This window comes from Lycium ferocissimum, chromosome 1, assembly GCF_029784015.1.
Source record: "Lycium ferocissimum isolate CSIRO_LF1 chromosome 1, AGI_CSIRO_Lferr_CH_V1, whole genome shotgun sequence".
In the NCBI taxonomy this organism is placed as follows: Eukaryota; Viridiplantae; Streptophyta; class Magnoliopsida; order Solanales; family Solanaceae; genus Lycium; species Lycium ferocissimum.
The window spans coordinates 50377802-50392678 of record NC_081342.1 but is presented as its reverse complement, the minus strand read 5'-3'; the positions used below and the strand labels follow the sequence as shown (position 1 = coordinate 50392678).

The 14877-nt window shown below is 35.9% G+C and overlaps 1 protein-coding gene across 1 annotated transcript in view; it reads left to right on the top strand.

Annotated features, from left to right (window-relative positions):
• LOC132055248 (beta-glucosidase 12-like) overlaps positions 1 to 9848 on the top strand; it is a 48611-nt gene extending 38763 nt beyond the window's left edge. Inside the window, exons 8-13 of the mRNA XM_059446974.1 lie at positions 7231 to 7346; positions 7830 to 8047; positions 8571 to 8602; positions 8695 to 8797; positions 8921 to 9029; positions 9320 to 9848. Coding sequence (XP_059302957.1) covers positions 7231 to 7346; positions 7830 to 8047; positions 8571 to 8602; positions 8695 to 8797; positions 8921 to 9029; positions 9320 to 9497 — 756 coding nt within the window. The 3' untranslated portion in view covers positions 9498 to 9848. The remainder of the gene's footprint in view (positions 1 to 7230; positions 7347 to 7829; positions 8048 to 8570; positions 8603 to 8694; positions 8798 to 8920; positions 9030 to 9319) is intronic.
• Positions 9849 to 14877: the final 5029 nt, after the last annotated feature.

The following is a 14877-nucleotide window of genomic DNA, read 5'->3' as shown; positions in this document are numbered from 1 at the left end:
ATAGTCACTTGAGTTTGATCTGGCAGAGTTAGCGTTGAAGCTAGAGCAGCTAAAGCACCGGCTTTCTTATTTTCCTTCCTTGGAACGTGCTGAAGAGTCACATCACCAAGCCATCCTATCAACTTCTGAGCATATCCATGATAGGGGAGTAATTCATGCTTCCTGACTTCATAGCTTCCCAGGAGTTGATTGATCACTAACTGAGAGTCACCAAATACTTGTAGCTGCAACTGCTTCATGTCGACTGCCATTTCAAGTCCAAGTATTAGTGCTTGATATTCAACGACATTGTTGGAGAAATATTGTGTCAAAGTAAATGAGTATGGTAGAACTTCTCCTTGCGGAGTAACAAACACCATACTAACACCAGCTCCCTCACGTTGTGAAGCACCATCAAAGTACATTTTCCACGGAGGTTGAATTTCAATGACCATTGCATCTTCATTAGGAAGTTCATCGGGTAGCTCCCAAGCACGTGTACGGTAATCCGCCCAGCCGCCAATGCCTCGTCCTTTTACAGCCTTTTCGAGGATGTATGTGATCTCAAATTGTTGAAACTGGAGGTACCACCTTGCTAGTCGATCACTGAGGACTGGTTTTGACATCACAAACTTAATGGGATTTGCCCTGGAAATAAGTTGAACACTATGAGCTTAAAAGTAGTGCTTTAACTTTTGGATCGAGAAGACTAAAGCCAAACACAACTTTTCAATAGGCGTGTAATTCAGCTCATTTGGTGTCATCATTCTGCTCAAGTAGTAAAGAGAATTTTCTTTCCCTTCACTATTCTCTTGGACCAACAACGCTCCAACCGACCTTTCTTGTGCTGAAATGTATAGTATCAATGGTTTTCCAGGTACAGGGGCTACTAGAACTGGAGGCTTAATCAAATATGACTTGATATTCTCGAAGGCATTAGTACATGCTATGTCCCACTTGAAAGGGGCGCCTTTCTTCATGAGACGCCTGAATGGTTGGCATCTTCCAGCTAAATTTTAAAGGAATCTCCTAATGTATGCTAGCTTCCCTTGCAGACTTTTTAACTAATGAATATTTCAGGGCTCGGGCATTTTCAAAATCGCATCAACTTTGGCTTGATCAATTTCAATTCCTCGATGTCGAACAATGAAACCAAGTAATTTTCCAGAAGTAACTCTAAAGGCACATTTCAATGGATTCATTCGAAGTTGATATCTCCGAAGTCGCTCGAATACCATTCTCAGGTCTTGCAAGTGGTCGCTCCTCTTTCTTGATTTTACCACCAAGTCATACACATAGCATTCAACATTTTTGTGGAGAAAATCATCAAAGATATTCTGTATAGCCCTTTGATATGTGGCACTAGTATTTTTCAAACCAAACGGCATCACTTTGTAACAATAAATACCCTTGGGTGTACGAAATGCAGTAAGCTTTTCATCTTTTGGCGCCATGCGAATTTGGTTATAGCCGGATGAACCGTCCATGAGAGACCGCCGTAACCAAAGGGTAGCATCAATCGTCAACTCTGGGATGGGAAGCGAGAAATCATCTTTAGGGCATGCGTTGTTAAGATCCCTGAAGTCAACACAAACTCGAATTTTGCTGCCTTTTCTTTTAAGAACGATACTCGAAATCCATGTCGGATATTTAACTTCACGAATAAAGCCAGCTTCAATGAGTTTGTTGACTTCATTTTCGATTAGTGAACCAACTGTCCGAAATGCCTTTGGGCTCGCTTAACAGACGGCACCATTCTTGACCGCCGTATGATGGATCGCTACTTTGGGATCTAATCCAGAATATTTTTATAACTCCAAGCAAAAACATCCCTATATTCTTTGAGTATTTCCATGTAAGTGTCTTTCTTCATCACTTGTTAGAAAAGCACTTAGGTAGCGGGCTTGGGTTTTCATCAGTACCAAGATTAACTTCTTTCAGTGAGTCTACTGTGGTCTTCACCCCTTCTTCAAGTTCTGGAGGAGCATCTCTGGCATCTTCATCCTCTCGAGGATCACCATAATTGAAAGATATGTGGTAACACAAGGAGATATCCTCTAACTTCTCGGCAACCTCCATCTGAAATGAAGTATCTTGATCACTTTGTAGTAATATGATAATGGCGAACTCTACACTTTTCATCTTCGTCACGCTCCTCGGTATACACCACAGCCGTGAGACTTTGCTTTTAGCACATCCCCACATGAAACCACAACCTTTGTTTGTTGTCTCATTCTAGAAGGAATCAAATCTTATATATCCTTCCGGTTCCAGTAAAGCAAGCGTGCCACGCTTTGATAATCTCTCTCGTGGAACTTGTTCTTCCTTTTCTTCTTTCACCTTCAACGGCCCTAATCTCTCAAATACGTGCTTTGTGGCCTACTTTCCAAGACGATCAAACACCGAAGGCCTTTGTTAAGCAACAAACTCATCTTCCACAAGTTGATGTAGTTGGTACTTGCCCTTCTTATGGATATGCGAACCGAAGTGAGGTTGTTTGTATCCCAAACCTTCACATGATTGTATCATGCTAGCTCCCGACGGAAGTTTCCTAACTTTGATGGCTCGTTGGGGTTGTACCTAGCCTTGACAAATAACTTGTAAGCATTTCTTGGGATCAAAGCTCTTCATTTGCAAGCTTTTGGTGGAGTGCCATATTTTGTGGCGGATTCTCGAGCCACGAAGTTCCAAGTAGCTTTGAGGACAAATTTATCGAATCAATTCATCCGATGGGGAAGAGTTAGCCCCCAAAGATATTTTCTTGAGCTTTCGTATGGTTGCCCTTCCTCTTTCTTCAACTTTGGAACATACAAAGAGCACGGAGTTGTCTTCTTCTTCTAAGACACGATGTTCCCTTTATTCGGACTGGAGTGCGGCACCTCCGCACCAACTTCAACTTTTCCAATAGTCTCATCAGCTCTTTCAATTGCAATCTTATCACTTTTGGTCGTTGCGATGTCATTGACTTTTACTTCTCTCACAATGTAGTTCTTCAAATAGAACTTCGCATCGACGAAGTGTGACTCACTTTAAAAGAAAACGGATTATCATCATCAAATCATCTTCTTTTCGACACGCCTTCGTGATACTCAAACATTGATAGTAGTGGACGGGATAACTTTATTCTCGTGTATCCATGGCTCTCGCCAAGCAATATATTGTACGAAATCTTTATACGATACGCATCCATGCACTTAATCGCAAATCTTCGATGGTGATATCTAATTTGATAGCACCTATGGCTCGTTACCCCTTGATTGAATCCTTATATCATCAAAACGATTTCGTAAAAGCTCATCGTGATACCAAGTTCCTTCCATCAGCGAATAGGAAGAATGTTAACCCGTATCCATCACCTATCAATATTCTGTTTATCCTCTTCTCGAGGGCACAACCCACCATGTACAAAGGACGATTGTGTAGTGTTTCACCAAGTAAAAGATAGTCATCCGTGAATGTGATTCTCGTATCACATGCGTGGACCTCTTGGAGAGAAGATCTAATAGGCTTTTTAGATTTACGCATGAGACAACATGGATGTGCTTTCATCATTTCATCATTTGCTTCTTCTTTATCAGTATTGAAGCACGATGCCTCAATGTTGTCTCGAGTAGTCTTATTGTGGAACCAACTCGGTAGGAATTCCTCCAAGTCACGGGACGTCGTGGTTCCTGGCGGTAGTTCATCTCCACTTTTGCTTTCTTCGGATGCTCAATTGATTCTTTCTTCCTTGGTCTTCTAACCATCCTCTTCCTAGTTGGTTGTTTAGATGATTCTTTTTGTGGATTTGTTTTACGGCGTCTTCGCCTAGTCACCAGAATCCAACCTTCATCATCGGCTTCATCAACTTGAGTTTTATCTTCCTCCAATGGCCCTTTCTCATGTTCTTCAAAGCGGCGTATCTGGACTGAATCGAGAGAAGCAAAGGTGATAGAGTCTTGATTGGAACTCTCCTTCTCATCGCTGCAGAATCTTGTTCTCATTAGCCAAATGCATAACTTTGTCTTTGAAGACAAAGCACTTCTCAAGAGGGTGACCCACAAGTCAATGGTACTTGCAATAGTTCGGGTCGTTTGTTCTTCCAGCTTCATTGGGCTTCATCTCTCGGTAACTCAACGAGTTTCGGCTCAAGTAGTTTATCAAAATTTCGGGACATCGTAATCCGGTAAAGAGGGCATATTCTCTTTTTTGCATCTCCTTCAAGGCAGACTTTCTGCTTTTGTTGTCTTGGAAGGAAGTTGTTTTCATACTCTGCTTCTTGCTCACCTTCATAGTAAACTTTACAGGTGAGACATTGACGTTCATGGATTCTTTGTTATCACTGCGGGAACGAACTTGCTCCATTTCTTGGGTTCTTGCTTGTCCTTTCCTTTGCGAGGGTCATAGACAAGAATTACTTCATTCCCAGTGGAAGACATGCTTAACTCCATGTCATGAGCACGAGTAGCTAGTTCTTTAAAAGACCTTGGCCTAATTCCTTGCAAGATGTAGTGAAGCCCCCAATGCATTCCTTGGATACACATCTCTATCGCGTAATCTTCACGAGCCTATCTTTGCGCTTTAGACTTGCATTTCTCCATCGATTGGTGAAATCGATAACTGGTTCGCCCTTCTTCTGGTGAGTGCTTGTAAGATCGACCATGCTCATGGTACGCTCTTTGCTATAAAAGCGACCGAGGAACTCGCTCTAGTTGCTCCCAACTATCGGCAGAATTAGGCTCAAGATCGTGTACCAACCAAAGGCATCTCTTGAGGGAGCGGACGAACTGCTTGATAAGATAGTCTCCAAAAGTCCCAGCGTTGTTACATATTTCAACAAAATGTGCGACATGTTGCTTTGGATTTCCCTTGCCTTCAAATTGTTTAAATTTGGGAGGTTGATGACCGGCGGGCATCTTGAAGCTATCAATTCTTGTACTGTACGACTTTCTGTAAGTAAAAAAAGACTTGGTAGCAACTTCGTACTTATCCTTGATAGTCCCTTCGATGAACTCCTTTAGTCGGTCGAGCGGAATCATCCCTTCAGAAGAAACTGGAATTTCCTTGGTAGGCGGTACTTGTTTTGCACCAGGTTCCTTTTCCTGTGCTTCTGGGCCCTTCCCAGGTGCGTTTCTGGATTCTCCTTCCATTAATCCATCCATCTTGTTCATCAACTTCTCAATTCGAACGTCTTGATTTTGCACATGCTTGGCCAAACCATCAATCACCTTTGCCAAGTTTGCTAGTGTCTCCTTCATCGATGAAGCGTTAGTTACCATTGCTTGCATGATTGTTGGGGATGTTGGAGAATAGCATGGATTATAGCATAAGTTGATCTTTGACTAGCCTACTTCATGAGGTGTGAGTGGAGAGGATCCGTACTTGAAGTATCATCATCTTCCTTCATAGCAGCAGTTCTTGGGATCCACGAGAGATCAAGTAGAGCTAGAGTCTTCTTAATCTTTCAAAGAATGCGCCCCTTCCTCCGATGCATTAGTAGAGGATCTTGCTCCTTTGGGGACGAAGATCCAAAAACGGCGAGTCAGCTTGCGACGACACTGAGTGCTTGTTGTCTCCAACATACGCGCTTTGCTCCTCGTAATCGGTCCAACGCTACCAAAGGTAATGTCGAGGATGCTTTCCACATCAGCAGAGAACTTGGAGTTAGCAACCTTGGAGTTGATAGCAACCTTGGAGTTGATCTTCTCTGAAGTCATTTCAATGTTCTTGAGCTTCGATCGTCGAAAGTTGAGATGAGAGGTAGAGATTGTCCCACTGGGCGTGCTAGAATTTGTAGACAATAAAATTCGCGTCAAGAAAATAATAATCAAGACAGGAAAATATCGCAACAATCTTTGTATTTGATTTCAGAATATGAGTGTTACAATCTCTATGATTCCTTTGATTCGCCTTTTCTATAGTAAATTCAAGGGCTTTTGAGCTTGATCTTGAATCTGGGTCTTGATCTCTAGAACTTCTAGAGAAATACTTGAATGCTTTTAGCTTGTAGAGAAATCTGCAGCGTTTGATCCACGAGCTCTCTCTTGCTTCTTGTTAGAATTTCTGGTCCTTTTTCTGAATTATGAGGCCCTTATTTATAGTTGTAGGATGGAGGAGTTGTGATAAGGACGAACTCCTTTCGGCCAATCAGATTTCAGTTGACATGGCGTTATTTGACTAGTCGGAACATGTCACTTGTACACATAGCGCACTTTCATTGGCCTTTGATTTGACTAGGCTTGTTGTGTCATTTTTGACACGTGGCATGATCTCATAGGCTCCTTTATTTGACTTAGCGTGCCACGTCATTTGACACGTGGCACCGATTTGGGCCTATAGGAAGATGACATCTTGGGCTTGACAAAGTGGGCTTGTCGTTTGTAGCTCAATTAAATAGACTAGCCCAATGCATTTGGACTGTTTTAATTAAATCCACATTTGTTGGACTTAAATAATAAATCCAACTATATTAGCCCACAACATTTATTTATTTGGACTAATATATATTGAATATAATTTGAATTTCTTGTGAATTTAAATTCAACAAAATTTCGTTGTCCACAATGGGTTCCATAGCTAGTACATAGTTGGTCTTTTCAGATGATCCCATGTCTATTATATCATAATACATAAACACGCCCTCAAACTTGGGCTCAACTGACAAGTATGCCCTCCAACTTTAGATGTGCACAAGTAAGTACCTCAACTTGTATAAAGTTGAACATGTAAACATAAATGCTGACGTGGCGTTGACGTGACACATAAATTTGGAGGTGTCTAGATGATCATTTAGTAAGTTGGAGTGTTCAACTGACAAAGTGGAGACAAGTTGAGATGTCTACTTGTGCATACCCAAAGTTGGAGAGGATACTTGTCAGCTGAGGCCAAATTTGAAGATCTGTTTATGTATTATCTATCAAGTTTTTTTTTTTTCAGCATGCAGACATGTCCTTTATTTAATCTCGTATGTGTGGTATTCAGTTCCATTTGGTTGTACAGAGCGCTTTGGGTCTTGTGAGAGTGACAGTTATTTCATTTAGTCCAAAATTAATTAGCCGTGATATAATATTGGCTATTGGCTAATATAATTATGAGATAAAGCTACAAGATGAGATCAAAGAACAAGTCCGCTGCTGAAATCCTTAATTTCTGTCCTTTTATATCAAATAGAGTTGAGTGGGTTGTATAAATTATTCAATGATCTACAAGCTTCCTGATAATTTTAAATTTTCAATTTGACATTTGTATTTTGTTTTTTCTGAAAACTTTCAGAAAGCTCTGAAAGGGCAGATAGGAGTCACTCTGGTAACTCACTGGTTCGTGCCTAAAATCAAGACTCCTCTGGGACTCAAGGCCCCATTAAAAGCACTTGATTTTTTCTTAGGATGGTGAGTTTTTCCCACTACACTCCCTTGTTTTTTGTGCCTTTGCAAACTCTTTGTTATTATCAGGATGTTGAGTTCCTTAACAAATTCACTTAACATGACTCCCTCCACCCCTTTTGATGTGAAGGTTTTGCTATTTGACAAGTCAAACATTTTCATTAATTATTATTTTCCAAACTCTTTTATATATATTCAATTATTAAGTATGCCGATTTATTGTACTTATTATGTGATTTTCAAATTTGTAATTTTTGTTTATAAGAATTTTGAAAAATCAATGCACGAATTTACACTGCAACCTAGGTGGTTTGTTCGAATCCATTCACAAAATTTGGGATGAAGGGAGCAATATTTAGTGCAAATAATTAGAGTTAATTTACTTTATACTTTGGTTCACGAATTGAGCAAAATTTGGCAATTTTTTGTTGCTTTGTCAAGTGCTCATGCCATTTCTATATCCAATTAATCACTCTATATTTTGTATAGGTTTTTGGATCCAATTACATATGGTGACTACCCAACCAGCATGCGAGCTAATGTAGGGCATCGTCTCCCAAAATTCACACCTGAGCAAAAAAAATTAGTGAAAGGGTCAATTGATTTTTTAGGAATGAATTACTATACTACTCAGTATGCATCTCCAATGCTATCTGCCCCTAGGGTTAATCTTAGTTACACGACAGACAATCATGTTGATATGACTGGTAAGTCAAATTTTGTTCATTATTTTTGACATTTAAGTACATTTGAATAATTTTTCTTACCGAATGGACCAAAATAACTCAATTTTACCAAGCAAATAAGAAAAAGGGATTTTTACAAAAATATACAACCCAACGTAATACATTACACCTACATAGCCATATTTTCAGTTTATATTCGCATAACAAACTTTTTTTCGCAAGAGTGCTTATACAAACGGTACACAACGTTATACGACATTATACACTTACGGTAAACAATGTGTAAAAGTGCATAAGAGATATTTAAGGAAAACTAGCTAAATCGGGTAATTAAGGAAAACTGGGTAAATACTCTTTCCCAGTAGGCATAGAGCTTATTTTTTTCAAAAATGATTTAAATTGATAATTAAAAATCCACGATTTGTGAAATTCTATTTTGTTTACGGACAAAGACTTCACAATACTATTAATTAAAAGTTAAATATGCTTAGCCTTAAAATATCACAAAAACCTTCTTAACATGAGTTTCTATTTTATTATTCAGCACAAAAGGACGGAATACCTATTGGTACACCGGTACTACTCTCTTTCTCTCTTTTCCTTTTTTATTTGACTTGTTTATGGATTTTATAGGAGTGTGAACCATATTTTTTGTTATTTGCTTGCAGACTGCCCTGAATTGGCTATACATTTATCCAAGAGGAATATATGATCTCATGCTTTACATCAAGCAAAAATACAAGAATCCCCCCATCTACATCACTGAAAATGGTACTGTTTTAATTTCAATTAACACCACTTTAAACTATAAGCTTTTTCTTCTTTTTTAGTTCACCAAATTAATTGTGTTAATCTTTTAACTAAAGACATATTCATATTGACATTATATTGCAGGAATGGCAGATGCAAACAATAGCACATTGCCACTTAAACAAGCCCTTAAAGATGATTTGAGGATAAGGTATTACGAGGGACACCTATGGTTTCTGTCAAAAGCCATAAAGTAAGATTTTCTTTCTTCCTTGTCCATACTCCCCCATTCCTAATAATTGAATTTTTGGGGTGTGGCGCACCCATTAAAAAATTTAATTAATGGTATTAATCAATATTGAAAAGATTTAATTTATAACCTCTTAAAATTTGAAAAGTTCACTTATTTTGGACCAATAAAAAATCTGAAAAATTTATTTATTTTGAAATGGAGGGAGTATTTTATATCTCCGTTTGTGTTTATTCTGGCCCTACCCTTTATTTGTGGAATTTTAAATGTATTGCTGCATTGATTATTGGCAGGGAGGGAGCAAATGTGAAAGGACATTTTGCATGGTCATTCTTAGATGACTATGAATGGGATGCTGGTTTCACTGTCCGATTTGGCATCACCTTTGTTGACTACAAAAATGGACTTAAAAGATACTACAAGAAATCTGCTTATTGGTACAAGAAGTTCCTCTTGAATAGTAACAAATAGCTCTGACTCTAAAGCACTCGAGTATTAAAACTGTGAGGGTCTTCTCTTGGGATGTGATATGTCAATTAGCTTCTTACAGAGTTGACTTCTTGACTGAAAAAAGATTCATTATATTGTTTCTTGTTTATGTTTTTTGAGAATAAGTGAGGAACACCACTATAATTCAGCGGCGGAGCCACAGTGTCGTAGACGGGTTCGGCCGAACCCACAAACTTTTGTTCAAACCTTATATTTGCCTTAAGAAATTTATGTAATATGTATGAATTAGTAATATAGAACCCAGTAACTTAAAGGGTTTGAATTCGGAACCCTCAAATCTCATCAAATTCTAGCTTTGCCTCTGCTATAATTTGTACTTGTGTCAATAGTATCCTGCTAGTTCAAAATGGGTTTGTACTAAAAGTTACGGTGTTTCAAAAGTAATGTCGTTTAAATCATCCAAGAGAGGAAACTTTATATCCTTGAGCTCGTTTTCTAGATTATTAAATATTTATTATGTTTGTGCTCTTCATTTGACTAAAAGTTGAAAGACCTTGATGATATTCAATAAATATCTATAGTCTTCAAAAATAGCCCTAAGAGAATAATGTTGTTTGTCCTCATCCTTAATAAGTTTGACAGATGTATCTAGTCTATTTTCACCTACTTCTTGATAGCTCATTAGTTTAGCTACAGTCAGCCCTTTTTTTTATGCCCCACAATTTTGCAGTGAGGCTTGTCGTATGTTTTACCTTACCTATTTATCTCAGCAATCATTTTCCGTAATCATCTCTAAAGATCCCTCCAAAAGAGGCATCTCCAGACTATGTCGTGACACTACCATTAATGTTCATCTTTTGTTTTCCTGCACATGGAGGAAACGTTCAAGCAATTAGTTTGACTTATTGGAAATAGGAGCTTGAGTTGGAAATAGTTCACCAATTCTCCTAGCAAAATTAGTAATATGTTTGCATATAAGCTCAATAGGTAATTATATCTTTTCAATCAAGTTTCTATTCGGCTCCTTCCATTTTTGCCACATAATTGAAATTATAGCTGTGGCGCTATACAATAAATGTGAGTCGTTATCTATAATATCATCAAGCTATGCAAGCATTGGTAGTGTTCATAACAACAATTTGATTCGATGAAATGAAGTTATTCCATATTTGTTGAATTTTGGACATTTTCTGATAACATGTGAAGAATCCTCTATATTAATATCACATCCTTCATATATTTTGGGACAGCAAAAACCCTCTGGGAGATCTAAGTTCGTTTGACATAGTTTTATTACGTCTTACACGCAAATGAAATATTTTATTCTCAGGGATGCAAATTTTCCATAAGTTAGTCAATCTGCAAATTTTTCATAAGTTAGTCAATCTCTATCATTTAAGGTACTTGTATAATCACGTGCAAACTCATAAGTTGATTAATACTGAATTTGAAGTTAGCTATTTCAGTCGAAGCAAATATATCTGCAAAAACACATTTTGAGAAGTAAAATGAGATAAAGTAATATATATGCAAGGTTGATCAAGGAAAGAAGCTACATATAGTGATAGTCCATATGTCATCCACCAACACGTCAGAGACTTTCACAGATGTGTCATACTGGCCGATATTAACAATAATTTAACAATGAGCCCGTCGCCAAAATTGACATGAATAAGGCTTATGACAGGATTTTCTGGGCTTTCATCTGTGATGTTATGAGAAAAATGGGATTTAGTGAACTTGGGATTTTCAATATTTGGAACCTTCTTTCTAACATCTGATATTCAGTTGCCATAAATGGCAAAAGACAGAGATTTTTTAAATTCCAAAGAGGTGTCAAACAGGGTGATCCCATATCCCCTACTCTGTTTATTTTGGCATCTGAGGCCCTCTCCAGAAGTCTGAACAAATTGTTTGAAAAACCTAGATTTATGGGATATTATATGCTCCTAACAACCCCAAGATTAATCATTTATCTTATGCTGATGATCTTATAATATTCTGTGCAGGGAAATCTCACACTCTCTAGCTTGTCATGGACTGTTTGAAAAACTATGAAAAAGTTTCAAGACAACTTATTAACAAAGAGAAAATTGTTTTCTTATGGATTCCAACATATCTAACAATAGAATTAAGATTGTTTCTCAATATTTGCAGGTCCAGAGAAAGGAATTTCCTATAAACTATCTTGGATGCCCTTTATTTCAAGAGAGGAAGAAAATTCAATATTTTACTCAATCTGCCACCAAAATCTTGAAAAAACATGGAACTTGGCGTTGCAATATGTTATCAATAGGGGGGAGGATCATTCTCATCAAGCATGTCCTTGCCATTATGCCAGTGTACTTGCCATCTATTTGTCAATCCCCAAAATCCATCTGTCAGCAGATGGAATTTTTTTTTTGCAAGCTTTCTTTGGGGCACTGCTGATGGTAAAAATAATCATCACTGGGGTGGCCTGGAGGAAAATGTGTTATCCTACTGAAGAAGGAGGAATAGGCATTAGGTCTTTGCAAAGTATTCTGACAGCTTTGGGGCTAAGTTATGGTGGAGCTATAGAACAAAGAAATCTCTCCGGGCTGATTTTTTAAATGCAAAATATACAAGAAGGATTCACCCACACTACTAAAAAAATGCCAAAAATTGATGGACAAAAAACCGACGGACTGTGTCGCTTTGAAAAACCGACGCACTGCGTCGGTTTTGTGCATTTCTATTTTTTTAATTAAAAAACCAACTGATGACGTCGGTTTTATTAAAAAAAAAAAGAATAATTAATAAAAAAATCGACGGAAAATGTCAGTTTTAGTTTTAAAAATATATTAAATAATTTACAATTCATTTTGTTTTTTAAAATATTAATAAATGAATTTTTTTTAAGGAAATCGACGGACCGGGTCGGTTTTTAATTTTTTTTTGTCAAAAGCTTGTCAACAATTTAAAAAAACTGACGGACCGGGTCAGTTTTTTTTTTAACAAAAAGGCCACACGGGTTTGGCATTCATTTCCCATTCTTCCCAAAAAAAACACCCATTCTCTCTTAAACCCTACCCGCCGCCCGCCCGCCACATCGTGGGGGCCACAGACCCCCCGCCCCGTTTTTAACTTAGTAAATTGAGGTTAGTTTCTTTTAAATTAGGGCTTTTAAAATTCTTTCAATTTTAGTTTTATTTATAGATTTTAGGCCTCATGTTAGTCTATTTAGCTTTGTTAAACATCATTTGTAATGTTATTAATGTTGAATTTGTGAAAAAATGTAAACTTTATTTGACTAGTTTACTTTTCAATTTTTTTTTTTTTTTTTTTTTTTTTTTTTTGCTTGAGATTGTGCTATATTTTATGTTCATTGTCAATGTATTTGTGTTAGCTTAGTTATCATTGTTTGTAATATTATTGATGTTGAATATGTGCAAAAATGTATACTTTATTTGACTAGTTTTTTATTTTTTGTTGGATTGTGCTTTTTGTTAGAATCCATAAGTTATTAGAACTGTTATTGAGCATTCAAAATTAGAATTGGTTGAGATTGTGCTTTTCAAAGTTAGAATTGTTAAGTTATAGTATTTCTATAATCTAAAAACTAAAATGTAGACTTTATTTGACTAGATTTACTTTTCAATTTTTAGAATTAGTTGGGATTGTGCTTTTCAAAGTTATATTAAAGTTAGAATCCATAAGTTATTAAAGTTAGAATTGTTATTGAGAATTCAAAGTTAAAATTGGTTGGGATTGTGGTTTTCAAGGTTAGAATTGTTAAGTTATAATATTTCTATAACCTCAAAACTAAAATGTAGACTTTATTTGACTAGATTTACTTTTCAATATTTAGAATTAAAGTTAGAATCCATAAGTTATTAAAGTTAGAATTGTTATTGAGAATTCCTAGTTATATTAAAGTTAGAATCCATAAGTTATTAAAGTTAGAATTGTTATTGAGAATTCAAAGTTAGAATTGGTAGGTATTGTGCTTTCTTAAATTATTGATGTTGAATTTGTGAAAAAATGTAAACTTTGTTTGACTAGTTTACTTTTCATATATATATATATATATATATATATATTTGCTTGCGATTGTGCTATTTTTTATGTTCGTTGTCAATGTATTTGTGTTAGCTTAATTAGAATTGGTTGGGATTGTGCTTTTCAAGGTTAGAATTGTTAAGTTATAATATTTCTATTACCTCAAAACTAAAATGTAGACTTTATTTGACTAGATTTAATTTTCTATTTTTAGAATTAATGTTAGAATCCATAAGTTATTAAAGTTAGAATTGTTATTAAGAATTCAAAGTTAGAATTGGTTGGGATTGTGCTTTTCAAAGTTATATTAAAGTTAGAATCCATAAGTTATTAAAGTTAAAATTGTTATTGAGAATTCAAAGTTAGAATTGGTTGGTATTGTGCTTTCTTAAATTATTGATGTTGAATTTGTGAAAAAATGTAAACTTTATTTGACTAGTTTACTTTTCATATATATATATATATATATATATATATATATATATATATATATATATATATATATATATATATTTAACGATTGTGCTATTTTTTATGTTCATTGTCAATGTATTTGTGTTAGCTTAGTTAGAATTGGTTGGGATTGTGCTTTTCCAAGTTATATTAAAGTTAGAATCCATAAGTTGTTAAAGTTAGAATTGTTATTGAGAATTCAAAGTTAGAATTAGTTGTGATTGTGCTTTTCAAAGTTAAAATTGTTAAGTTATAATATTTCTATAACCTCTAAACTAAAATGTAGACTTTATTTGACTAGATTTACTTTTCAATTTTTAGAATTAAAGTTAGAATCCATAAGTTATTAAAGTTAGAATTGTTATTGAGAATTCAAAGTTAGAATTGGTTGGGATTGTGCTTTTAAAAATTATATTAAAGTTAGAATTATTATTGAGAATTCAAAGTTAGAATTAGTTGGGATTGTGTTTTCTTGAATTATATTTTAAGTTAGAATTCTTAAGTTATAATATATTTCTATAACCTTAATAATTTGTGGGTATATTTTTATAGATGGATCGTATGTGGATGTATAATATGAATAATAGTGATCGTGTGGGTTTACATGATGAATTTGTTGAAGGTGTTGACGGGTTTATCACACATGCAATGTCACTTCATGCTTTTCAAAATGAAGGGGTAATTAGGTGTCCTTGTTCTCGTTGCCGGTGTTTGAAGTATTTGAAAGCTTAGGAAGAGGTTAGGGTTCATTTATGTAGTCGCGGGTTTAAGGAGAAATATTATGTTTGAATTTGATCATGGAGGCTTGATGGGGTCAATAGTATATTTTATAATATGGTTGTTGGTGAAAGTAGTGTGTCGCAGGAATAGTCATGTCCAATATGATAGAGTTAATGATATGGTTAATGATGCTTTTGGCTTACGGTCT